This window comes from Trifolium pratense, linkage group LG5 (assembly GCF_020283565.1).
Source record: "Trifolium pratense cultivar HEN17-A07 linkage group LG5, ARS_RC_1.1, whole genome shotgun sequence".
Taxonomy (NCBI): domain Eukaryota; kingdom Viridiplantae; phylum Streptophyta; class Magnoliopsida; order Fabales; family Fabaceae; genus Trifolium; species Trifolium pratense.
In genome coordinates, this window is record NC_060063.1 from 13,899,749 (window position 1) to 13,927,212 (window position 27,464).

The 27,464-nt window shown below is 33.2% G+C and overlaps 2 protein-coding genes and 1 long non-coding RNA gene across 9 annotated transcripts; 1 reads left to right on the forward strand and 2 right to left on the reverse strand.

Annotated features, from left to right (window-relative positions):
* The first annotated feature begins 508 nt into the window (after nucleotides 1-508).
* On the forward strand, nucleotides 509-4,739 carry LOC123884352 (protein phosphatase 2C 77-like). 2 transcript variants are annotated; one of them, XM_045933439.1, is made up of 4 exons: nucleotides 509-1,932; nucleotides 2,431-2,793; nucleotides 2,884-2,989; nucleotides 4,051-4,739. In XM_045933439.1, the coding sequence occupies exons 1-4, from the start codon at nucleotides 1,129-1,131 to the stop codon at nucleotides 4,383-4,385; spliced, it is 1,608 nt and encodes a 535-aa protein (XP_045789395.1). In that variant the 5' UTR covers nucleotides 509-1,128; the 3' UTR covers nucleotides 4,386-4,739. The 2 variants fall into 2 exon arrangements, with proteins under 2 accessions (XP_045789395.1, XP_045789394.1); XM_045933438.1 differs by having other exon boundaries at nucleotides 715-1,932; nucleotides 2,413-2,793.
* On the reverse strand, nucleotides 4,705-14,946 carry LOC123884353 (mitogen-activated protein kinase kinase 1-like). 4 transcript variants are annotated; one of them, XR_006800742.1, is made up of 11 exons: nucleotides 14,683-14,840; nucleotides 14,494-14,578; nucleotides 13,549-13,683; nucleotides 13,218-13,442; nucleotides 12,780-12,962; nucleotides 12,168-12,397; nucleotides 11,661-11,706; nucleotides 11,457-11,552; nucleotides 10,605-10,660; nucleotides 10,471-10,499; nucleotides 4,705-4,775 (listed from the first exon to the last, which is right to left on the reverse strand). XR_006800742.1 is itself a non-coding variant. In XM_045933441.1 (10 exons), the coding sequence occupies exons 1-8, from the start codon at nucleotides 14,757-14,759 to the stop codon at nucleotides 11,463-11,465; spliced, it is 1,071 nt and encodes a 356-aa protein (XP_045789397.1). In that variant the 5' UTR covers nucleotides 14,760-14,911; the 3' UTR covers nucleotides 10,196-10,609; nucleotides 10,648-10,660; nucleotides 11,457-11,462. The 4 variants fall into 4 exon arrangements, 3 of the variants coding, with proteins under 3 accessions (XP_045789397.1, XP_045789396.1, XP_045789398.1); XM_045933441.1 differs by lacking the exon at nucleotides 4,705-4,775 and having other exon boundaries at nucleotides 10,196-10,609; nucleotides 10,648-10,660; nucleotides 14,683-14,911; XM_045933440.1 differs by lacking the exon at nucleotides 4,705-4,775 and having other exon boundaries at nucleotides 10,196-10,660; nucleotides 14,683-14,946.
* On the reverse strand, nucleotides 7,970-26,345 carry LOC123884355. Of its 3 annotated transcripts, none has more exons than XR_006800744.1 (11): nucleotides 26,136-26,345; nucleotides 25,925-25,993; nucleotides 24,961-25,158; nucleotides 23,538-23,594; nucleotides 23,203-23,418; nucleotides 22,232-22,305; nucleotides 22,086-22,145; nucleotides 21,802-21,852; nucleotides 21,454-21,551; nucleotides 16,039-16,041; nucleotides 7,970-7,982 (listed from the first exon to the last, which is right to left on the reverse strand). It is a non-coding gene; the product is annotated as an uncharacterized LOC123884355 (long non-coding RNA). The 3 variants fall into 3 exon arrangements; XR_006800743.1 differs by having other exon boundaries at nucleotides 25,925-25,999; XR_006800745.1 differs by having other exon boundaries at nucleotides 22,086-22,152; nucleotides 25,925-25,999.
* Between the last annotated feature and the right edge of the window lie 1,119 nt (nucleotides 26,346-27,464).

Genomic DNA, 27,464 nt, shown 5'->3' on the forward strand with positions numbered 1-27,464 from the left:
CCTTACCACTTTAACCGATAGTTCTTGATCAAACTTTATTTATACTCCGACCGAATTTCAGATTATTTTCGCCTAAGAATCAGATTTTTTTTTTTTTTTAAAAAACTAACTATTAGTATTATCTACTTGTTATCATTCCCTTCCATCAATCAATCATATATTTATTTGTCAAGTTTGGTACCATAATAACATTGATTAAAAAAAAATAAAAATAAAACATAATTTGTATGTGCTTTCACTGTATCTATAGATAAATTTGAGTAGGACACTCTTTAACAAACACACTCTAACACACTCTCTTCTATTGGTTAAAATTTATATGGGTCCCATAAAAGTTATATGGGTCCACATTTTTTTATGGGACCCATGTGAATTTCAACCAATAAAAGAGAGTGTGTTGGAGTGTGTTTGTTAAAGAGTGTGTTGCTAGCATTATTCATTTGAGTAGACTTAGAAAAGAAATTTATGCACAATTTATTAATATAGATAGAAATGGATGGAAATAGATACAATCACAAAGTAGGTGGTAGCTAGCATGGCCAATAATATTAGCTATATTGTAATAATAATGTTGACAAATGAAAGCAAAAGAAAATGAAATCACAATGAAAATTCCAATGGTACAAATTTGTTCCCTAACTTTAAGGGAAACTAACCTAATTTATACTATTTCTTGTTGTTAGTGTTTTTATTTTTGTCATTTTCAATGTCCCTATTTTTCCTTGTCTTCTTGTTTGTTAGAGAGAGACAACAATATAGGCACCGACCTCATCAATTGTTTTGTCTTTGATTTTTTGAATCATCTATTGTTTTTTGTGACAGGAATCAAAAGGGTTGATTCTGAGGTTGAAATAGATCATTTTTGCACACCACCTGTTTGACATATTGACTCAAAGGATTTAATTATATAAATTCCAAAAATTGTTACTTATGAAAACATCTAATAGGATCTAACTTGGCCTTTTCAATATACCCTTTTGATTTTGATGCCTATAATTTTTTTTTATTTTTTATTTTTATGGGTTGATTGTAAAATTTTCTTGTGTTTATAGAACAATTGAAGTTTTTAAGGAAGATTAAGAATTTTAGGATATTTAGAGGATAAGGATAGTGGTAGAAAGAAAACTTATGGAGGAAATAAGTTCGACGGTCGCAGTGCCATTAACACTTGGGAATTTAATACAAAAGGAGTCAGTTATGACAAATCTTATGGCAAATACAGCAACAGTTTTAATATTAAATCCTACTACTTCAATTGAGGGTTGTCAATCCTTTTCTGTAGGAAGTGACGATAACGACGACACAGATATTAGTCTACAGCATAAAATATCAGTGTCTCTAGAGGTTAAGGAGAATCAAGTTGCAGCTGAAACGGTCGCAGAAATGGTTCTTGAAAGTGACAGTAATGGAAGAAATGATGATGAATTCATGATAGCTAATGATTTTCCGCGTATACATAATCCATCCTCTCAATCTGATGTTGGTAACAAAATCGGTTCTTTTAAGGAGGAGTCTGCAATTTCAAGGACTAATTTGTCAGAAATGAACACACCGAATACCGTCATGGTTGATGGTAGTAACCATGATCAGTCTGTTTTGTACGAGTCCGTGAAGAACATGGCTTCTGTTGTGATGAAACATGAGTGTAAGCCAGATGGTTCTGATACAAAACCAATTGATGTAGTTCATGAGATTCCAGAGAAGCAAACATGCACAACAAACTGTGATAATGCTTTGGAATTGAGCGATACTCCTCGTTGTGGTTTCTCATCGGTTTGTGGAAGGAGACAAGAAATGGAAGATGCTATTGTTGTTAAGCCTCAACTTTTTCAAGTACCTTCAATGATGTTAATGGATGACCATGTGAATGCAAACACAAAGCACTCACTAGCACACTTTTTTGGTGTCTTTGATGGACACGGGGGAAGTCAGGTATAAATTAAAATCCTTCCTATTAATTACTCTCTCCAATCCTTTTTAACTGTCGATTTTGCAGAAATTTTTTGTTCCTATTTACTTTTCGTTTTCAAAGTTCGACGCAACTGTTAACTATTGATTTCTTATTAGGATCCTTAGCTATTTATTGCATAGAGAGAAATATGTGGAATGAGATACTAGTAATAAATAGTTAAGGGTATTGTGAGAAAAATACAAAAAGTTCCATTGAAGGTAACAAAATTTATCGGTTTTTATTTTTGGCATTAGCCCTCTGGTTCCAAGGGGAAGGGGCCCCCGGTAATCTAGAGTTCGGCCAAAAGGTTGGTACTCCCTCATGTCTCATAAAAACGTCTTATTTGTTCTTTTTCTGTCTCAAAATAATTGTTACTTTAGTATACAAATACAATATTTAATATTTCTTCCCATTAATATATTCTTGTGTATTATTGAAGTTGATCAATTTCATGTACCAAGATTGTGATGGCTTCACAGGTTGCCCATTACTGCCAGACACATCTTCATTCAGTTTTGATTGAGGAGATAGAAGCTGCAGAATCAAGTTTACCTGAAACTAATGAAAAGGAAAATTGGCAGGACCAATGGAAGAAAGTACTCACCAATTGCTTTAAAAAAGTAGATGATAAAATCGTAGGAGTTAATGCATATAATGGTGGAAGTAACAGTAATGACGGATCTGAGTCAAGTACTGAAGAAACTCTTGCTCCTGAGTGTGCTGGATCAACTGCACTGGTTGCAGTTTTAACTCAAACTCATATAATAGTTGCGAATTGTGGCGATTCAAGAGCAGTCTTATGTCGAGGGAAAGAAGCACTTCCATTGTCTACTGACCATAGAGTAAGGAATTTGTTTCTAGTTTCAGAAATTGTTTGCTGGACTTAGAAGCTGAAGTGATCTGATGGAGGAACCTTAATTTCCTGTTTTCAGCCAGATATAGAGGATGAGCAGGAAAGGATAGAAGCTGCCGGAGGAAAGATCATACAATGGAATGGATACCGTGTTCTTGGTGTTTTGGCAGTGTCAAGGTCCATAGGTATGTGTTTATTGCATTGTTTCTGAATTATCAGTAACAGTTTATACAAGTGCAAAGTTTATCATCAATTCTTCTGAATAATTAGATTTAGAATTACATCAAAAAACTTCTAAGCAAATCCATTTTTTTGTCTTGATCACTTGATATTAATCAATTTTCTTAGAAATGAGTATTGGGCCTAACTCATCCTTACAAAACCGGCTTGTAAGGTGAAGATTGCCTCTAGTTTATAAATACTTAGCCAGGCCATCTCTCAACCAATGTGGGACTTCTTAACACACCCCCTCGCGTCCAGCGCTATTGGGCTTGGAACGCGGATATAAATGGTAGGTGGCCCGATATCGGGTGGCCCAACGGATCTTGGAGAGACTCTGATACCATCTTAGAATTTTAGAGGCCTATACTCAACCACAAAAGCTAGCTTGTAAGGTGAAGATTGCCTCTAGTTTATAAATACTTAGCCAGGCCATCTCTCAACCAATGTGGGACTTCTTAACAAATTTGTTTAGTGTTTTCTTTTAATAAACGATGTTGATACTGAAGTCAAATTGATATAATGCTCAGATCATCAAAATAATGTTAAACAAGTCAGGATTCATGTGAAGCATCCCATAAGCTTTTTCTAAGCCTCCTATCGTTGGCCTGTTTGAATTGACTTATTTGAGTTTATCTACTGATATAAGTACTTGCAAGATTGTTTGGAAGAGCATATAGAAATAACTTATGATATGAAAATAGTTTATTTCCATAAGATCTCCAAGATAGCTTATGAAAATAACTTATAGCTTATATAAAAATAGTTTGACTTCTTTTTATCTTTTTTATTTATTTTTTTATCTTTTTTATTTTTTTTATTTTCTAGAAATAGCTTAAACATTATTACTTATGCTATAAGCGTTTAATTAAGTTGTTTATCCGAACATGTCTCGCCATTACTCCATTGTATAGATTTGGAAGGACGATGTGTACCTTTTCTTAATGTTTATTATTATTATTATCATTCGTATTAATATTCTAGCCATCTTTGTTTAAGTATAATTTTGCTTTTTGGCCACCACCAGGTGATAGATACTTGAAACCATGGATAATTCCAGATCCAGAAGTCAACTGCATCCTTAGAGAGAAAACAGACGAGTGCCTTATTCTAGCAAGTGATGGTTTATGGGATGTCATAAAAAATGAAGAAGCCTGTGAAATTGCTCGAAAGCGAATCCTTATTTGGCATAAGAAGAATGGAACCAATATATCAACAGGACAAGTCGATGGAGTTGATCCTGCTGCTCAGTATGCTGCAGATTATCTATCAAAACTTGCCCTTCAAAGGGCAAGCAAAGATAATATCTCAGTTATTGTTATAGACTTGAAGGCTCAAAGAGAGTTCAAGAGAAAGGAATAACAAAGATATTCATCATTTGGAATATTTATAGATATACTATTTTTTAAGAACATTTCTCAGTAAGTAGCATATTTATTTAGCCCTTAAGATTTTTCATTAGGGCTATGTTCTATATACTAAAATTTGCAGTGTATAGGGATACCTTATATTAAGATGAGGTATCACTTCATGATAATGCTACATTGTTTTTAACTAGATTTGACCCACGCCCAGCGCGGATGCTCCTACATTTTTAAGGAAAATTAATGACTGCCTCCATGTGATTACTTACATTTGTATGATACATGTGAATTTAGTCTTCGATGTTTGAAACAATATATTAAAACTCTTGGTTGATATTAGCGTGGTTTTAAATTATAGTCCACATCCGCAATTGCTACTGCAATATTGTTGGTGGTATTCTAGAGGTGGTATATATTATAAATTATATTGTTGCATAATTTAGAGTAGGATAGTATTTTTGGGGCTGAATATTCATGTATTTTTCTTATTTCAAATGCATCTCATACACATGAATATATATAGCATGAGTAGTGATGGTTACAACTATCAAAGAGTCACCACTACTAGGTGCTTAATCAATGATTAAACACTCCACTAAGCACTAAGTGCTTCCACTAATAATAATGATAATTCACTCATGTAACTCTTCACTTACATTAGATAATTTCCACTACTTTATCATATTCCACTAACATAAAATCAAATCAGCACATTAACTAACATACTCCCCCTTAATGTGCTGCTCTTTAACTCCTATTGCTTCTCTAAGTTGCTGAAATCTTCCTCTTGGTAGTGCTTTAGTAAAGATGTCTGCAAGCTGCTCTTGTGAACTGCAGAAAATCAACTGCACATCTCCTTCTTCAATCACACTTTGAATGAAGTGATGCTTTATGTTAATGTGTCTGGTCCGGCTATGAAAAACAGGATTCTTTGCCATGGCAATAGCTGATTTGTTGTCACAATGAAGCTGGAGACTTCCCTCTTGCTTCTCTCCAATGTCTTCCAATATTCTTCTCAACCAAAGTGATTGTTGTGTAGCCAAACCAGCTGCTAAATACTCAGCTCCAGCTGAAGATTGCGCCACATTATCTTGCTTCTTTGAGCACCAAGAGATCACACCCGAACCAAGGTTGAATACATAACCTGAAGTGCTCTTCATATCATCAACACTTCCAACCCAATCACTATCACAATAGCCTTTAGCTTCAAATTTAGAATTCTTCTCAAATCTGATTCCATACTCCATGGTTCCCATGACATACCTTAGAACTCTTTTTGCTGCACCAAGATGTAAATGACTTGGTTTGCTCATGAATCTTGAGAGTAAACTAGCAGCAAACATTAAATCGGGCCTTGAAGCTGTAAGATAAAACAAGCTTCCAACCAAACTTCTATACATGCTTGCATCTATTAATCTTCCACCATCTTCCTTCTTTAATTTTTCATTAACCACTCAAGGAATATCAACAGGTTTGCAGCCATACATGCCAAACTTTTTCAAAATATTTTCAGCATACCTCTTTTGACAAATAAAAACTCCATACTCATCTTGGTAAACCTCAATACCAAGAAAATGATGCAGCAAGCCAAGTCATCTCATATTTTTTCATCATCTCTATTTTAAAATTTTCAACCATTTTCTTGTTGTTACCCGTATACACCAAATCATCAACATAAAGGGCAACAAGAAGGATATCATCTTTACCTTGATGTTTCACATACAAGGTAGGTTTACTTTGACTTCTTTGAAATCCTTGCTGAACGAAGTAGCTGTCAATTTCACTATACCACGCTCTAGGGGCTTGTTTCAACCCATAGAGAGCTTTCTTCAACCTGCAAACTTTTTCCTCTTGGCCTTTAGACACAAAGCCTTGAGGTTGCTGCACATACACCTCTTCCTTTAATTCTTCATTCAAGAAAGCTGACTTCACATCAAGTTGGTACAAATTCCAACCTTTTTGAGCTGCTAACGCAATGATTGTTCTCACAGTGTCCAATCGTGCAATCGGAGCAAAAGTCTCACTATAATCAATTCCAGGTTGTTGTGCATAGCCTTTGACTACTAATCTAGCCTTGGCTCTTTGGATTGAACCATCAGGATTATGTTTCAATTTGTACACCCACTTTACTCCAATAGCTTCTTTGTCATTTGGCTTTTCAACTAGCTGCCATGTTTTGTTCTTCTCAATTGCATCTATTTCTTCTTGCATCGCATTCCTCCAAACATCTTCTTTGATTGCTTCATCAAAATTTTCTGGTTCCACAACACAATAGTTGCACCTTGCATAAATATCACTCAAGTCTTTCAATTTTATTGGAGTTGAGCTCGGAGATGATGAACTTGAAATTGGTGAACTTGGAGATGATGAAGAACTTGGTGTACATGGGGCTGGTTGCTCATTTTCAGCTGCTGAATTTTGTTGTAATAAAATTGCAGGGACTGTTTTCTTCTCCGTTTTGTCTTCTTCCCAATTCCAAGAAGCATTCTCATCAAATACAACATCCCGGCTAATGATCACTTTGTTTGTCTTCATGTTGTAAAGTCTATAGCCCTTTGACATGGAACTATAGCCAATAAAGACACATCTTTCACTTGTTTCTTCCAACTTTGTCCTCTTTTGTTTAGGAATTTGAGCATAGCAAACACACCCAAAAACTTTAAGGTGGTTCACTGAAGGTGTTCTTCCACTCCAAGCTTCAAATGGAGTCTTATTCTATACAGCCTTTGTTGGACATCTATTCAGCAAATACACAACAGTATTAACAGCCTCGGGCCAAAAGGTTTTAGGTAAACCTTTCTCAAACAGCATAGACTTCGCCATCTCCATCACGGTTTGATTCTTTCTTTCAGATACACCATTTTGCTGAGGTGTATAGCCAACGGTGAGCTGTCTTTCAACACCTTCATCTTCACAAAATTTGTGAAATTCATTTGAGGTGTACTCTTTCCCCCTGTCACTTCTCAACAATTTTACAAACCTACCACTTTGTTTCTCAACAAAAGCTTTAAACTTCTTAAAAATTTCAAAAACTTCAGATTTTTGTCTCATAAAATATACCCATGTCATGCGGGTAAAATCATCAATAAACAAGATAAAGTACCTATTTTTGGCACGAGACAAAGTATTCATAGGGCCACACACATCTGTGTGTACAAGTTCCAACACTTGTTTAGCTCTCCATGCTCCTCCCTTTGGAAATGGTTGGCGGTGGTGTTTGCCAAGCATACATCCTTCACACACACCAGATTTTTCTTCAATTATTGGCAGCCCATACACCATCTTCTTTTGATAAAGCAACTTGAGACTATTGTAGTTCAAGTGCCCAAGTCTTTTGTGCCACAAACACGAGTCATTATCTTCTCTAGCCATCATGCTGAAATTTTTCTGATAATTAAGAGTGGAAAACTTCTATTGTTGGTCATTTTTACAACAGCAACATTTCTTCTCTTTGAATCAAAAATTCTGCACTCAAGATTCTCAAAATTTAGAGAATAGCCAGACTCCAAAAGTTGTCCAATGCTTAACAAGTTCTCATCTAACTCCGGCACATAAAGAGTGTCATGAATGACTTTGCTTCCTTGCTTTGTTGTAACTCCAATGCTGCCTTTGCCTTTTACTTCAACATGTTCTCCAATCTCCATTGCCCAATTTAACTTTTGAGCCAAATGAAGAATCAATGTTGATAAAAGCTTCTTTCTTTCCGGTCATATGATTGCTACAACCGCTGTCCAAATACCACACATTTTTATCTTCTTGAAATGCTTTTTGACAAACAAAGAACAAATTACCTTCATCATTTTCTCCTTCTACAAATGAAGCATGCTGCTGATTGCCAAAACGACAATCTTTTTGAATGTGCCCGAATCTCTTGCAATTGTGACATTGTGATTTGCCCTTGTTCCAACTATCCTTTTCTGCATGAGTGTTACTTTTACAAATGTTGCACCATTTATTTGATGCTCCTTCATGCCATCTTCCATCATTCGCGCCTCTTCCTCTACCTCGTGAGTTTCTTCCTCTACCTCAGCCTCTTCCAAATCTGCCACCTCTAGAAGACTCACCTCTATTTTGTGTTGGAGGCTTATTTTCACCATTGTTGGGCTGAATGTTGAGTTTAGATTGAAAAACACTCTCAACTGATTTTTCAGAACGTCGTAACAACCTTTGCTCATAAGATCTCAAAGACCCCATCAACCCTTGAACTGACATAGTTGATAGGTCCTTAGTTTCTTCTATAACAGCCACCATAGGATCAAATTTTTCTGTCAAACTAATCAGAATTTTATCAACAATTCTGCGATCATCTATTGTATCTCCATGTGACTTCATTTGATTCACCAATTCAGAGAGTCTGTTGAAGTATTCATTCAAACTCTCATTCTCCTTCATTCTTTCATTTTCATAGTCTCTCTTAAGGGCCCGTTTGGTGCGCATGATAGCATAGTGATAGGATAGGATATAAAACAGGATAAGGATAGGATATGATAACAGCAGGATAACAGTTATACTCAGTTATCATATCCTGTGTTTGGTGCACACAGGATAACAAACATGATAACTATTATAATTTGTTTTTAATAGCTCATAATAATATGATAAGATATATAACATATTTAAATGATAATGACAAAATTACTATTGTAAAACAATTGTTATTTTTTTAAAATTATTTTGTAATACTTTTAATTTTATAAATAAAAAATATGAATAGGTAATCAAATAACTTTATATAATTTCAAATAAAAATTATGAGAAAATAATCAAGTTTAATTTTTTATATGAATCATGATCAAATAAATAACTCAATAATATATACATGTTAGATAAGCCAAATAAATAAATGATATATCTCATACGTAAATAATCAAACTACTATTGCAAAAGAATTATATTTAATTTTTTATAAAATTTAAATTAATATTCCTATTTGTCAATTTTTTAATAATTATTTTACTTTAAAATATTGTAATTTTAGTAAAATTTTGATTTTTTAGAATATATAAATTACAAAATTACCCCTGTGAGAAAATCACATATATATTTAAAAATTAATTATTTTATTATTTATATTTTATTAATTTTATTTTATGTATTTTAAAATATATTTTATAAAATAAATCAGTGTTTTTTTTTTCTTATCCTATCCTGCTGGTAACCCAGCTCAAATTCAGGATAAGAATTATAACTAGAGAGACAGGATAGGATAAGCTTCAGGATTAACTTATCATATCATGCTGTATCACCAAACACTGGATTGCGGCAGGATATGATACAGTTATTCTATCCTGTCTCTTATCCTGTGCACCAAACGGACCCTAAGAGATTGAAGTTTCACAGTTCTCACCTTTGAGTCTCCTTCAAACTCTTGTTGTAGAATAGTCCATGCATCCTTTGATGTTTTTGCTCTCATAATCCTTGGGAAAATGGATAGAGACTCCTCTTTGAATCATCCCGAGAACTCCAGCATCTGTGATCTTCTTCTTCTTCTTCAATTCTTCAAGTCGGGTGCTTGATTCTTCATCCTTTTCATTTGCTTTAGGTGCTGGTTCTTCATACCCCTTTTGGATGAACTCCAAGACATCCAAAGAGGTGAATAGAGTCTCCATTTTAACAGCCTAAAAATCATAATTCTCTCCTTCAAACAAAGGAACTTTAACATTGCTATAAACTGCGGAAGGGTTGGTTGTGGAAGCCATATTTTTGGTTGTGCAAGGATCTGCTGCGCTGATTCCACTCTGTTGGTGGTATTCTAGAGGTGGTATATATTATAAACTATATTGTTGCATAATTTAGAGTAGGATAGTATTTTTGGGGCTGAATATTCATGTATTTTTCTTATTTCAAATGCATCTCATACACATGAATATATATAGCATGAGTAGTGATGGTTACAACTATTAAAGAGTCACAACTACTAGGTGCTTAATCAATGATTAAACACTCCACTAAGCACTAAGTGCTTCCACTAATAACAATGACAATTCACTCATGTAACTCTTCACTTACATTAGATAATTTCCACTACTTTATCATATTCTACTAACATAAAATCAAATCAGCACATTAACTAACAAATATTGCTGATTGCGGATGTTGTAGCCTCCACAACGGCATCATCTTTAATCACATACAGTGCCGCATCGCATAATTTCAATCATGTTTATACAAAATTTTATATATTTTGTGAAAATTTAAATTTAAGTCATGCCGCAACAGCTGGAATGTGCGTCGCAGCAACTTCAATGATCACAACCATTATTGCATCCACAACTGCAATTTAAAAACATGGATATTAGTATGTATTAGGATTTCCTATAACACTTATAAGCTAACAAATATATTATCTCAAAATCAGCAACTAAAAATTATCAATCTGGTTTTTATCAAAAATAAGTATTAATTGGCAATGAAATGAAAACAATTTTTGCAGTCTGATGTCTCTTGAATATAGTAACAAAACTATCAATGATCAACAAACATATTAAGGAACAAAATTAAAGAAAGTTGGTAATAAATAATCAATGTAATAAATATTTATTATTCAAAAGTTTAATCGACTAGAATCACATTCTTTCTTAAGCTATTAATATTATATCAGTGATCAAGTATTACATCGGTGTAATTTTGTTCTTCATTAAATTATACCATTAAAGTAAATACTTAAGGTGCTGTTACAGTATCCAATAATACTTCACTGCATAATGGTATTTCAAAATTAACCAATGGACCGAAAGTAGAAAATTAACACATCCTACAGTTACTTGTAGTTTAAGTCATGTCTGTAAAAAGTTGATATTGGCTTTTGAAGAATACTTCAATCACAAGCAACATAATATAATCTTTCAACACAAAGTATCATTCTAATAGAAAATTAGAATTCATTCATATAATCTCTGAGCACCAAAACATGAGCATCTGTATCGCTTACAGATTACAATTACAATTCACTGCCTAAGCCCTCAGAATAGGCGATAATCCGGCTGCTGCGTGTTGCACACCAACTCATTTTGTTTCATATAATAAGATACATTCAAATTAGAATAAAGTCCAAAACACTGGAACATACCATATTTTATATGGTTGCAAGTGGAGACCCTGCATTGGAGAAATAAGCCGAAAGATCCACCTCCAAGTCATCATACATGTTCACAAAAGGATGCCTCTGAATTTTACATCAAATAAAAATACACTTTAAGAATAAGAACCAACATTTACTAATTTAGTCTATTTTTCATGACATATTCATATAGATAATAAGATGTATTCATACCAATAGGTTTCGCGTCGATGGTCTGTCCCTTGGATTTTTCTGTAAACTGACACAAAGAAGATTGATACAGGATCAGAAAACTGACACCATGAGTATGACCGAGACTACAGACCTATAAAGCACGGACACCAGACACTGACACGTCGACACCAATAATAATTTGAGAAAATGACATAATTCAATGGAATCATGTGTCGGTGTCAGATACCAACATGTGTCCAACACCGGCACACGCCTAATTCGAGGAGTGTTTGTGCTTCATTGCTACAGACTAATCTCTCGACGTACATGCTTACAAGATAAGTTATCTGCAAAACTTTAACACTATGTTGGTTAACTATCTGTTCTATCTCCACTACAAAATCATTTTACTTTTGAATTGAAGGCTCCACAAGAATTGCGGTAAGTTTTAGGTTTTTAGGATAAGTTGTGAGAAATTACGACGGTTATGGTCCAAGATTCTTGAGACTACAGAATTTAGATACTAAAAGTATAGTTAATGTTTACCATGCTGAGATAAATGAGCAAAATTCAGGAGAATATACATCAGATGGAGCACTAGGTGAAGGTTTTTCAACAATGGCTTCAATAAGCTCAAACAAAGTTCCCCATCCTTCACTATTATCGGGCGGAGTATATGGAAAACTCCCAGTAGCACACTTGAGCAACATCAGTCCTAAACTCCATATATCGCTTTTGTAGTTGTAGCCTTGTTCGCCTGGTTTGATTCTTTCTGGCTGTAAAATGAGCATGATGGATATAAATTGTATTCTGAAAAATAGTATCACATATATAGGACCTGTTTGGATTGGATTATTTGAACATATCTACTGACACAAGTTTTTGTGGAGAACTTATGAAAACAGAAACAACTTATGGCATGTCTTAAGCTGTTTTCACCTTATTTTCATAAACTCATTGGGATAACTTATGAAAACAACTTATAACTTAAATGAAAACACTTTGACTTTATTTTATCTTTTGTGATAGAAATAGCTTATACATAAGCACTTATATGATAAGTGTTTATGCTATAAGCGCTCAATTAAGTTGTTTATCCAAACAAGACCATAGTTTGTTAGAGGAAAATGATAAATAAACTCATAAGATTTTACTCACAGACATATAGTTGTATGTACCGATGAAAGTATTTGCTTGACCAGATGTAGTCTCCAAGATTATACTTACACCAAAATCAGTAATCTTTACTTCCCCTCTATGATTTATCAATATATTAGAAGGTTTCAAGTCCCTATGAATAATGTGTTTCTCATGGTGAAGATACATCAAACCCTTCAACACCTACATAGTTGATCCAAAACAAGAAAGTAATGGAGTCTAGTTAGTCAATATGAAGCACAAACACTAACACTTCGACACCGATGATAATTTAAGAAGATATAATATTTGAATGTAACCACATGTGTCGGTGTCGTGTCAGCGTCGTACACTGACACATGTTGGACATCAGACACGACTTCAATCAGAAGTGTCAGTACATGCAGAAAAGTAAGTTATAAGTGTAAGGCTAAAGTACGACGATATCTTATTCCTCACCTGCTTACAAATGGCAGCAAGAAATGGTTCTGGAATTGTTTTAACTTTGTTAAGAAGATCATCTAAGGACCCTCCATCCATATACTCTAAGATGATTGATATGGTGCCATTATAATAGATTGTTTGGTAGCAAACAACAACATGAGGACATTGTGATGATTGATTGATTTTTAGCTCTTGCGCTATTCGCCTGCATGTAGATTCTTCAAGATTCATTTGAATTTGCTGATTCGAAAGAATACATTGTAAGTAACAAAACTTAGCTAATTGAATGAAATAACTTATTCCGTATGAAGTTCAGTAAACAAACAGATTATGCAGCAAAGTATACCTTCAATGCAAAAAATTGATTAGTCCATTTGTGTTGCACCAGTTGGACTATCCCTCCATTTCCTTTTCCAATCACTTTGATTGTATCAATCTCTGCTAAGCTTATTTGATTGTTAACTGGTTTGATTGGTGGTTGCTGAAAATAGCACAAATTTTAAACTCAATTAGAAAATTATCAGAATTCAACCGAAAGTAATTGTGAAGTTATAGTGATTGAATAAAACATGAAGTCCTAGACTCAAACGCACACCATTGTACGGAAAACAACGACAGTTGTGTGCTAAACACTACACAAACATTAGACATGACACTGACACGTAGACACTGAAAATATTTTAAGAAATGGAAGTTATTGAATGTAACTATATATGTCAGTGTCTTACGCTGAACACACCTTCAATCTGAAGTTTCAGTACTATATAGGGCTTGTTTGTATTATTGTATAGGTTAATTTGAGCTTATCTACTTACAAAAGTTTTGTGAGACTGTTTGAGGTACCTTATACAAACAAATTATGATATTTTTCATAAGCTTTTTATAGCTTATTTTCATAAGTTCTCCAATAGAAATCAAAGTTAAATTCATCAACAATATCTAATATCATCAAGAGATTCTAGTAGGCTAAGTATGCAAAACAAAAACACCTCTCTCTCTCTCTCTCTCTCTCTCTCTCTCTCTCTCCATTTTCTTAATTCAAATATAATAATCAATATCTATGTCTTACTTACTATAAGGGAGGGAGAAACACAAATAACCCTTTTACAAAAAAAATAACTTTTTATAACAAACAATACTCTATTTTGGATTGAGATTGAGTTAACCACCTAATCCAAAACAAAAGACAAACAAGAAGATTAAAACAAAAGTATTTTTTTGGCTACCCAGTTGAATATTATATTTAAAAACAACCAAATAAAAAATAAAAATTGAGAGAGAAATATGTTACAGCTTCATCTTCACTCTCAGAGACAATTCTAACTCCATCTTTATTAACAAGCAAGTTCCCTTCTTTAAAAGTACCACTTTGTGTCCTACAAAAACAAATTCTAATTAGCACAAAACCATAAACAAAATAAGCAATTATTACTCACATTAACATAATTAATTAAAGTAAGAGATCATCATCATCACTCACAAGAACTTTGCAAAAGAAGCTTGATTAGATGAAGGAACAGTGAGTTTTAGATTGGGTTCTAAACTCCCTTTATTCATGATTATTTGGATCCTTAGCTCTCATGTGAGAGTTTGAAGAAAAAGACTTTATTGTAAGATTAATTATAGTCAAAAAACTATATGTTAGTATAATATAAAATTAATATATAGTATATGTATTGACAATTTGTATTTAATGAAAGATTTTATGATTGAACTGAAATTTAATATGCAATGCAACAATAGGTTGGTGGGAACTATAAGGAGTCAACCTTGACTAGAGAAGAAAAAGGAGAATAAGGATCTGAATAATCTGTTATAAATGTTTCACGCAGTTGCACGTAGTAAGCGATCTCGAATGTTAAAAATGGATCGAAAAGTTCTAATGTACATATATAGTGTAATTTGATTAATTTTACACGGTTTTGATCTCAACTGTTAATTTTTTATCGAACGTTCGATAATGATTAGTGCATTAATGCAGCAATAGCTGGTAATCCACTTCCCAAGTTTGAAGATGAACATGACTTTGTATTGACTTTTCAAACATGTTATGTTACCCTTTCAACACACAAGTCTTGCCATTTTCTTCCTTTTCTCACGTGCAACTGAAAAAACATTTACGTAATAGTTATGTTTCATGATATATATTTAATTTAATATATGGAAGAAAAAAAAATTATTATATATTCTGTGGGAAATTAACTTTGACTCTATTTTTATTTTCATAGGTTCCATCGCACGTATTTGAGATGTGTCGAACATTAAATATATGCATTCATATAAACAGCGACAGAATTAGAGTGAATTTTATGAACTAAACCCAAAACTTGGGGCCAAACTACATAAATACATTTTCAAATTTAATATATTAAACTTAATTTGTAAGAAAAAAAATTAATATATAACTTTTTCAACTTAATCAATTATAATATATAACTTTTGCAATAAAGATAAGTGAAGTGACTGTTATTAGTCCGTAGACTTGCCTCTTATAGTCTTTTCTGATCCACACAAACAACCCTACAATGACTTTCTTTGCCTATTTTCTCTGCTACCTACAAGGGAAAGCAGCCACCTTCACTAGGAGGCAATCAATTGTTTTTAGGCTTTAACTGCATATTTAATTTCTTATGTTTGTTTTAGACTTAATTGTTTTTTGACAAATGATACCACACTAGTTAAACATCACTGAAGTACCATTTTCACCTCATTCTACGGCTAGGTAACTCAGACTCAATGATGTCAAACAACATATAGCATCTCCCGAGCACTTCGCCTCACTCCTCAAGAACCATATATAATAAATTTAAATTAAATATCTCATTCTTATGGTGACAACCTAAGTTGTAATTCCCAAATAGGTCTCCTACAACAAGTAAAGCTACTTTAGTTATTTGCAATTATGGGCCGTTTGAATTTGACTTATTTTTTAACTTATGAAAATAGCTTATATAAATAAATAAATTTTTATGTTAATTCATAAGTTTTTACTGATAAAAATTGTATCATTATAAGTTGTTTTCTCATAAACTACTTTGAAAAGCCTATAATAATACATAAAATCTTATTTATTTGCATAAGTTGTTTTGCATAAACTCAAAAATAAGCCAATTCAAACACGCCCTAAAAATGTTGTGCAAAAGACCACTCTTGAATCTTGCCAATTGCAAATATTAATTAACCTACTAGCGCTGAACAATAAAAAACTTAATTAAGTGTTTCTTGAATAAGTGTTTTCAATTATATAACTTCGTTGTTATCATAATGAATAATGAATAAGTGTTTTCAAATTAAAAAATTTCTCTGTTATCATAATGTAGCATGCAAAGCCTATTAAAAACATCTTCCTGTCAAAAAAAAAAAAAAAAACTCAAAACATCTTGCATAGTCATGTTATAACTTATTTTATCGAGTTCTTTGAAATACTTACCCAAATGCTCATGTGATATGTCAAAATATAAATTTTAAAAAGTTGTAAATAAACTCAACCAAACATACCCTAAGTCGTTTTTAATCACCAAGGTATTTCTTTAAAAAAATTCATGAGGGAAGTATGGGAATACATGACATTAGGATAAAAAAAATTGTGTTTTTTCCTAAGAGCTTTGAAACACCAAACGAATAATTAAAATAGACAACAAAGTATATCCTCATCAATGATTACACAATTAAAAGAAAACACAATCCACCACACAGAACCAAAAAAATATAATGCAGAGTTATGCATAGTGAATATTCCAACATGATTTTTAAATCGTGCAAGAAAATTGAAGGAGGTGTTAACTGTTAACTGGTCTATTATTTCCAGAACCATCAAAGGAGGTGTTAGAGAAAAAATGGATAATTTTTTAATAATGATCATCCAATGTGTCTACCAAAACTAAAATAGAATGAACATTGTCAAAAGGGTTTTTGAAAAGAGTGAAAAATAGAGGGAGTGGTGCCTACTGTTGGTTTCAACAACTTATTAGGAAACACAATAGTGTTAAATGCTATGTAATGTTTGTCAGGGTGGATTTAGTTCTGTGATTGAAACTATAGACAATGTCAACATACCATGACAACAATCTCTAGCAGCACCCATCTCCAACACCACGAACAACAACCAACAAAATTTGCATAGGAGCTTTCAAACAATAATTTCATCCCACATGTCTATGAATTTAGTAAATACCCAAGTAACATGTCTGATTAATAAACCATATTGAAACATGATATTCGAACTGGACATTCCTAGCACTTGACCAACTCCATAGATTCAATTTAACTACCTTAAAAATAATCAGAACTTTGAAAGGGACAAATTTAAACACCTTTTGGATGCGAATACTTCGAGATAACAACAAACCATATAGAAGCATCCAAACACATCATCTCAATACTTCTCTTAAGAATTCTTCTAGCCATTACACAATTTCTTACATTCCAAATTAGTCTTCTTATATTTGAATGATCAAGATTAAGCACTCACATTGAAATTACATTTAGACCATCAATAGGAATATCAAGAAACATTTATTCAATTTACGGACATTGAGGGACATTTATTAAATTTTTGCATCTAAGGTGCCAAGGGTCTTCACTGGACATCGAGGGATATAAACTCAATTCACGGACATCGAAGAATATACCATCAATTAGGAAGCATATACTCACCAAGAGGTTCACCAGCATACCACTCCACAAAGAAGGGCAATCCATTATGTCTTTGAAAGCACAAATTGACCAAAGTCATCACGGATGTATATTCCAATCCCAACTTAATTTAAATTCGACGCAAAGGATACATCAATATTACATTTGCCAGGCTCAGCCGCTGTAGCATTCTGCAAATTGCCAGCTTGTATCAAACCTGATGTACTCGCAGCTTTTGCCTGGATCAGACCTGAAACAGAACACAATCTCTGCGCGAAATTCCAACAATAACATAACTGATAAACACATTTTTCGGTTATAAAGCTTAAGTCTAGCAATTGTTCCCATACGTTGTTCCTATAAACTTTATAATAGACAACAGAGCAAAATTACGAACATCTAATTTAGGGACATGGAAGGATATATATTAAATTTAGGGAGATCGAGGGACATATATTCAATTTTGCATCTAAGGCGCCAAGGATCTTCTCCCCTTATATTTTAAGTTAAGAAGCATTCACATTGAAATTACATCCAGACCATAAAGTTTAGAGATATCGAGGTACATAAACTCAATTTAGGAACATCGATGGACATAAACTCAATTTAGGACATCGAGGGACACAAATTCAATTTAGGGACATCGAGCGACATATACTCATTTTTTGCATCAAAAGTGCCAAGGCACACAACCATCTTCCCAATTTACCGTTATGAGAAAATCATTATCAAAAGTCATCTTGACTTGCAATTCAAGTTATGAATAAAACGTTCATATTCAATCACATTTAGACCATCAAATAAGAAGTCACTGTAAGCCACAATTTTGGTAAAAAATTCATCTCGTTAGGGTCATCCAAATACATCTCAATACTTGTCTTAACAATTATTTAGCCATTATACAGTTTCTTACTTTCCAAATTAGCCTCCTTATGTTTGAATAATCAAGATTCATCAATTTAGTACATTATCAGATAATCAAGATTAAGCACTCACATTGAAATTGCATTTAGACCATCAATAGGGACATCGAGCAACATATATTCAATTTACGGACATCCGGGGATATATATTAAATTTTTGCATCTAAGGCGCCAAGGCTCTTTACTGTACATCGAGGGACATAAACTCAATTTAGGGATATCGAAAGACATACCATCAATTAAGATACATATACTCACTAAGAGGTTCAGCAACATCCACTCCACAAAGAAAGGTAATCCATCATGTCTTTGAAAGCAAAAATTGACCAGGGTCGTCACAGATGTATATTCCAATCCCAACTTTATTTAAATGCGACGCAAATGATGCATCAATATTACATTTGAATCGCCCAGAAGCTGGATTTTCTAATTAACAACAGCAGAATATGACTGTGTCACATAAGGCCTAGCTTCTGTAGCATTGTGCAACGTCAGCTCGTATCAAACACGAAGAAGTCGCAGCTTCTGCCTGGATCAGACCTGAAACAGAACACAATCTCTGCACTAAATTCCAACATTAAAATCACTGATAAACACATTTTTCAACTATAAAGCTTAGTCTAGCATATGTACCAAAAAAAAAAAAAAGCTTAGTCTAGCACTTGTTCTCATACGTTGTTCCCATAAACCTCATAATAGACAACAATTCAGAGCAGAATTATGAACATTTAATTTAGGGGCATTGAGTTACGTATATTCCATTTAGGGACATCGAGCGACATATATTCAATTTTGCATCTAAAGCACCAAGGTCCAAGGGTCATCTCCGGTTACATTTGAAGTTATGAAGCATTCGCATTGAAATTGCATTCAGACCATCAATTTTAGGGACTTCGAGGGACATAAACTCAAGTTAAGGACATCAAGGACATAAACTCAATTTAGGGACATCAAGGACATAAACTCAATTTAGGGTCATCAAGGTACATAAACTCAATATAGGGACATCAAGGGCATATACTCAATTTAAGGACATTGAGGGACATATACTCAAGGGTGCATCAATATTAGATTTGAATCTCCCCGGAGTCGGATTTTCTAATTATCAACAACCGAATATGACTGCACCGCACCAGGCATAGCCGTTGAGGCATTCTGCGAAGCACCAGCCCTATCAAACCCAAAGCAATCGCAGGTTCTGCCTACATCAAATCTGAAACACAACACAATCTCTAAGCTACATTCCAGCATTAAAGTAACTAATGAACACAATTTTCAACTATAAAGCTGGGGTATAGCACTTGTTCCCATAACCTTCATAATAGACAACAAAACAAAGCAGAATTATGAACATCTAATTTAGGGACTTCGAGGTACAAATATTCAATTTAGGGACCGCGAAGGACATATATTCAATTTTGCATCTAAGGAGCCAAGGGTCTTTTCCAGTTACATATGAAGTTATGAAGCATTCACATTGAAATTGCAGTCAGACTATAAATTTTGGGGACATCGAGAGACATATATTCAATTTTGCATCTAAGGCACCAAGGGTCTTCTCCACTTAAATCCGAAGTTATGAAGCATTCACATTGAAATTGCATTCAAACTGTCAATTTTAGGGACATCGTGCGACATAAACTCAATTTAGGGACATCGAGGGACATATATTCAATTTTTCATCTAATGCACTTACATGCGAAGTTATGAAGCATTCAGATTGAAATTGCATTCAGACTATCAATTTTAGGGACATCGTGAGACATAAACTCAATTTAGGGACATCAAGGGACATATATTCATTTTTGCATCTAAGGCACCAAGGGTCTTCTCCACTTATATATGAAGTTATGAAGCATTCACATTGAAATTGCATTTAAACCATCAATTTTAGGGACATCGTAGGACATAAACTCAACTTAGGGACACTGTCTATTCAATTTTGCATCTAAGGCACTATGGGTCTTCTCCATTTACATGTGAAGTTATGAAGCATTCACATTGAGATTGCATTCAGACTATCAATTTTAGGTACATCGTGGGACATAAACTCGATTTAGGCACACCGAGGGACATATATTCAATTTCGCATCGCAGACACCAAGGGACACAACCATCTCCCCAATTTACGGTTATAAGAAAATCATTATCATGGGTCGACTTCATGTTATGAATAAAGCATTCATATTCAAATTGCATTTAGACCGTAAAATAAGAATTCATATGGTAAAAAATTCATTGTATTAGGGTTATCCAATTTTAATCAATTGTTTAATAAAATAGTGTCTTCTGGAAAAATTATGACTCAACATTTGTAGACTCCAATAAAACAAATATTTGCATCAGAAATTGAGATTGCAATTAAACAAACTTAACGCAGCACCATAGAGAAGTTAGCGCATTATACCCAAACCACCACCCAAAAAACACACATTAATAAATTTGCAAATGATAAATGCAAATAAAAGATGGAGGAAAATCATGAAAGCTCATCTTTAAAACATGTCCACTTTCTTGCGCCCAACAATAAAAAATATATACTTTACCAAGATAAAAGGCAGTTCATCAAAGAGAACCAGTAAAACCTGAGAGATGAAAAGGGGAAAAAGTAAATAAGTTTTTTAATAATACAGAATAATAAAAAATCACAAATAAAAAGTCACACTTATGTGCAAATATATCCCATTCCATACCCTGTACTACTCTTTCAGAAAAAGGTGCCTTCTCCAATGCAGGATACACCAACATCTGAGGTATTTAATTTACGTCCATAAACATCAAAGAAATGTACCTAATTTCCCAAAGAAAAAAAAAAAGAACATGTTATCAGAAGGAAAACGCTGCTATATATCTTAAGTTTACAACTCAAATAAGAGACATCCTTCCAAACAAAGGAATGCACAGGATTATTTCACATTTTCTCTTTTTAAAGCATCAAAAATATTAAAAATAATATAACATGCCAAATTGCTAATCATGGACTCCCGACAACATGGCACCTGAGAAGCAAATATGTAAACTGTAATTCAAAAGATACACACCAAAAGGACCCCTAAGTTGTGCTCTGCAGTAGGTTGGCTCTGACGAACATTCTGAAGAATATAATGGTCACAGTCTCACAGACTTAGAGATGACATAGGTGAAAAGAAATGTTTTGAACTTAATGCAATGCCAAAGATTACAGCACAAAAGCAAAAGAAAAAAAAAGTGAACTTTAAGATCCATTTTTGTTGATATGTGGGTGGATCATATGTAAGTGGACCGTATGGTGAAGGTCGGAGAGTAAAAAAACGAACTGCATAAAGTACGTTTAAGAATTTCTCACCCGTAACATCACCATCAGCATGGTAAGGAGAGCATACGAACCAATCCCACCAGAATATACCTGCAAACTTTACAAGAATCTTCCATTAGGAAATCAAGAACCTAGATAAGTGCAAGAGATACAAAATTTTTAAGAAAAACTCATACCTCATTAAGTTCTCTTTGTTGTAAAAATACTTTCAAAATCAAACACAACGGCCGCAGTTGATGCCACTTAGCCACTGCTTCCCGCAAATTCATTGGTTCAACCAATAAGAAGAATATACATAATGTTAAGTCCAACACTGAATCCCGAAGAGAATATATTTTGTTCATTTTAATTTTTATTCCTTCAAGAAAATGGGAAAAAGAGATATTTCTCAGTGCAGGTAGAGAGTTTTAAAAATGTTTGTATTTTGAGGGCTTCTCTTTTCAAATCTTCTTATTGGAATTTTAACTTCAAAGGTTTTTATGCACACAAATATGAGCAAGAACATAACAATCAGACATTGAGACATGTGACGACCATGCATATGTAGTGATAGTATAAGAAGAAGAATGTAATTGCAACTTGCCTTAATATGTAGTGACTACTAATGTTAAAATTTAATGGTGTGAAATTAATAGTATGGTTGTATTTCATTGTAACTTATACGTCTATGTTCTGTAACTATTTACCTACTTGATAAGAAAAATAAATGCATGATGGAAGAAAAACAACAAATGACCTCCCAGTGGAAATACAAAAAACAGTGAGTTAAGCAGAATTTGTATGTGCACCAAAGAAAAATTAATGAACAAGCACAAAACGACTTCATATGGTATTGCAAAATAACCCCACTCCCTAATACACAGACAATAAATTAAAAGCCATCATGTATTTTTCAGTAGCTTCAATTAGTAGTTTGTGCAAATACAAAAAATCATAAGAAAATCAATATATGCAAAGAGGTTCAAGTTAAATACTTTATCCAACATCTAATATCATATACAATTATATAAATACATTACCAGTAAGCAGAAACATTATGATGACATTAACATCGTTAAGTGGCATAAGCAATAAGCGTGCAACAGTCAAGGTAAAGTGTGAAACAGAAATCTAGCAATCAAAAACAAAGACAAGAATGTCGCCAAACCTTATATCAAAGGAAAGACCACTCTTCTTTTCAACGAATTTAATAATTGGCACCCGAGCCTTTCCAATGACCTGAGAAACATTCACAAGCAAAAAACTGATACTTGAGTAACCAGACCAGACCATGTATCTTTTTTCCATACTTCTCTGACAATGATCTAGAAATTGCCTTCAAACCAATCTGTGGATTCGGTAAGCCTGATTTCAGAATCACGACCTGCAGCCAAAAAAAGATTTTATGATAACAGTGTATATATCAATCAATCAGCCACATGTCCTAGTTCATAGGAAAGGTTCAGCTCAGTTAAGCATCACAATATGAAAAGGATGACTTACATCAATATCACTAGTTGGAAGGTACAACCCTGTCCTGAAAGACCCAAAAATTTCAACCTAAAAGGAAAAAAGTCACACGTTCATTGAAACATACAGAGAAGGAAAGAAAAAAAAACAAGACTATCAATTTTGCATCTAAGGAGCGAAGGGTCTTCTCCAGTTACATATGAATTTATGAAGAATTCACATTGAAATTGCATTCAGACTATCAATTTTAGGGACATCGTGAGACATAAACTCAATTTAGGGACATCGAGGGACAAATATTCAATTTTGCATCTAGGGAACCAAGGGTCTTCTCCACTTACATGTGAAGTTATGAAACATTCACATTGAAATTGCATTCAGACTATCAATTTTAGGGACATCGTGGGACATAAACTCAATTTAGGGACATCGAGGGACATATTTAATTTTGCATCTAAGGTACCAAGGGTCTTCTCCACTTACAGGTGAATTTATGAAGCATTCACATTGAAATTGCATTCAAACTGTCAATTTTAGGGACATCGTGGGACATAAACTCAATTTAGGGACATCAAGGGACATATATTCAATTTTGCATCTAAGGCACCAAGGGTCTTATCCACTTATATGTGAAGTTATGAAGCATTCACATTGAAATTGCATTCAGACTGTCAATTTTAGGGACATCGTGCGACATAAACTCAAATTAGGGACATATATACAATTTCGCGTCGAAGGCACCAAGGCAGACACAACCATCGCCCCAATTTACGGTTAATCATTATCAAGGGTCGACTTCAAGTTATGAATAAAACATTCATATTCAAATTGCATTTAGACCATAAAATAAGAATTCATATTGTAAACCACATTTTTTTGGTAAACAATTCATCGCATTAGGGTCATCCAAAGACAGGTTCTCAATACTTATCTTAAGAATTCTTTTTGCCACTAAACAATTTCTTAAACTTCCTATTAGGACAGTCTCATAAGTGTTTTTCAGGGACGAAATTACTCCTCTGAATTTTGAAGATGCCATATAAGTGAGAATCAGAAGTACCTGCATCACTTCAAGAATAGTACTGCATATTTTGCTACAGTTCTTAATCATGTGAGACTCACTCTTTAACTAAATGCATTACTATTTACTAATAACACCAAAACTATAGCAGAGGCAGATCATATCATTTGGAAAAGCACCATTGCAAGAGAAAAGGTGTTTGTGATTTTTCATTAAAAAAACATAGCAGAAAGCCAGAAACTAAATGGATCATTTTGAGGCAAATGAAAACTAAAAGATGGAATCAAATGGCAACCACCAATTCATTTGTGTGCTATAAACTGTTTCAAACATGTATGTATATACAATTGTATATATTGTTGATATAGCCCATTGATTTAACAACTATATAACATCTTTGTCATAAATTTCAGGAAGGATCAGAGCAAGACACACCTTTATTCATTTTGGAGCCATTGAAAGATGGATCCTACTCAGTTGAATTCAGTTCAACAATCATTCATTTACCAGCTTTCTTTATTTCTGTAGCTCTTTTAAGCAGCAAGAAACTACCAAATACCTTGGAAATGAGTAAGGAACTAAATTCCAAGAACAGAGCAACTACAAATTATAATTCAGCTCCACCACTCTCTCCTGTTGACAGAGTTTAAAAATTCTTTTTCCAATTAAAATCCAATCAACCAAGGGCAGTAGAATTATGAAACCCTAAAATAACAAGTGATATTCTGTGTAATCATACATAAAACGAGAAGGGACATATATTCATTTTTGCATCTAAGGCACCAAGGGTCTTATCCACTTACATGTGAAGTTACGAAGCATTCACATTGGAATTGCATTCAAACTATCAATTTTAGGGACATCGTGGGACATAAACTAAATTTAGGGACATAGTGGGACATATATTCATTTTTGCATCTAAGGCACCAAGGGTCTTCTCCACTTACATGTGAAGTTAAGAAGCATTCACATTGAAATTGCATTCAAACTATCAATTTTAGGGACATCGTGGGACATAAACACAACTTAGAGACATCGAGGGACATATATTCATTTTTGCATCTAAGGCACCAAGGGTCTTCTCCACTTACATGTGAAGTTATGAAGCATTCACATTGAAATTGAAATTGCATTCGAACTATCAATTTTAGGGACATCGTGGGACATAAACTCAATTTAGGGATATCGTGGGACATAAACTCAATTTAGGGACATCGAATGACATATATTCAATTTTGCATCTAAGGCACCAAGGGTCCTCTCCATTTACATGTTAAGTTATGAAGCATTCACACTGAGATTGCATTCAGAATCATGAAAGCCTAAAATAACAAGTGATATTCTGTGTAGTTTTTAGGGGACAGTTCAAATCTAATTTTTAGGGTTCGAGTAATCATACATGAAAATGAAGAAAATCAAATTAAAACCCTTAGCGACTTTTCATCTGTTTCCTTCATGTTCCTGCACCCTTAAGCTTCAATAAAAAAATCAAATTAAAACCCGAATCGAACGATTTATTACAAATTGGGAATGAAAATTGTTCATTTAAAACCTAAAAATCAAAATCATGAAATCGCAGAAAAAGAAAATAACTGATAGAAATGATTTACCTGGAATCAGCGGGTTTGGAATCAGCTTTAGCCTTCGTCATGATCAAAAAATCAAAAACGAAAAGAACGAGTTACGGAGCGAGTCGAAAGAACCCTAATCAAGAAACTATCTCTTTCACAGAGCATAAACCAACCCATTCATGAATTGAGTATTTGAATTTGAATAGTATGCGTTTCTTTCGTTCTATGTAGAGAGGGAAAAAAAAGAGTCTTTTCTTTTCTTTCTTTCCGCAATAGCTGGTTGTAGTATTTATTTATATTTATATTTTTTATTGTAAAAAAAATTTATTTATATTTTATTTTAACAAAGCCTATATTTATTTAGTCAAGATTTCATTTTGGTGTAATACAAATTCAAATTCAGTAGTAAAAACAAGGAATTTATGAAGAAAATCAAAACATTCAAATTAATCATTCAACCGGAAACAAATGAACAATGCATAAAGACGGGACAACAACATTCGACAATAAGACGAAAAAATAAAATACACCTCACTAAGAAAGAAAATCAAAACAAACAAGTCGCACTACGACGACTAAATCACAAAAAAAAAAAAAACTAAATATATGTGAAAATCACACTTATTTAACTAAAACGGAATGAAAAAATAATTTGAATGGTAATTTTAGGCCTAAATTAACCTTTAATCATCTTCGATAGATTAAAAAGAAGAAAAAAAATATTGAGAGCTAGGGTTAGAAGATGATCAAGAAGAAAAGAAAAAAAAAAGTGGTGACGACTTATTTATTTATTTACAAATTTTTTATTTTATTTATTTACAAATTTTTTATAGAATTTATTTATCCAATATTTTTTTTAAGTAATTGTTAGGCTTAAATGCAGTTTTACCCCCTATTTTGATTGAATCGAAAATTTAACCACCTTTTTTAAAATTTGGAATTTTAATCCTTCTATGTTATAATTTTTTGAATTTTACCCTCTTATAATATTTGACTCATATTTGTTTATATGGTAATACTGAGGTGTTATATTATTATCCACCTCATTAATTATTTGTCAATATATATTCTTTTGCCACTCTTTTATGTTATTAGAATTAGTATGAACCTTGACAAAAAAAAATTAGTATTAGAAAAATTAACCAAAGTTGGTACGAATTCATTCATTGATTTTCGTGTTTTTCTCTCTTCTTATTTCTTTCTCTTTAACCAAATACACTCTTAATATCACATTTTTGCATTTATATTCTCAAAACTATATAATAATGAGTTTATATGGTAATACTGAGGTGTTATATTATTATCCACCTCATTAATTATTTGTCAATATATATTCTTTTGCCACTCTTTTATGTTATTAGAATTAGT

Excerpts from the sequence above, each read along its gene's own strand:
- LOC123884352 (XM_045933438.1), top strand. The coding sequence starts at position 1,129 with ATGGAGGAAATAAGTTCGACGGTCGCAGTGCCATTAACACTTGGGAAT. Across the intron at positions 1,933-2,412 it reads ATGGACACGGGGGAAGTCAG|ATTGTGATGGCTTCACAGGT; the intron begins GTATAAATTAAA and ends TCATGTACCAAG. Across the intron at positions 2,990-4,050 it reads GGCAGTGTCAAGGTCCATAG|GTGATAGATACTTGAAACCA; the intron begins GTATGTGTTTAT and ends GGCCACCACCAG.
- LOC123884353 (XM_045933440.1), bottom strand. The coding sequence starts at position 14,759 with ATGAATAAAGGGAGTTTAGAACCCAATCTAAAACTCACTGTTCCTTCA. Across the intron at positions 13,443-13,548 it reads ATCAATTTTTTGCATTGAAG|CAAATTCAAATGAATCTTGA; the intron begins GTATACTTTGCT and ends CTTTCGAATCAG. Across the intron at positions 11,707-12,167 it reads TGCTCATTTATCTCAGCATG|TTTACAGAAAAATCCAAGGG; the intron begins GTAAACATTAAC and ends TCTTTGTGTCAG.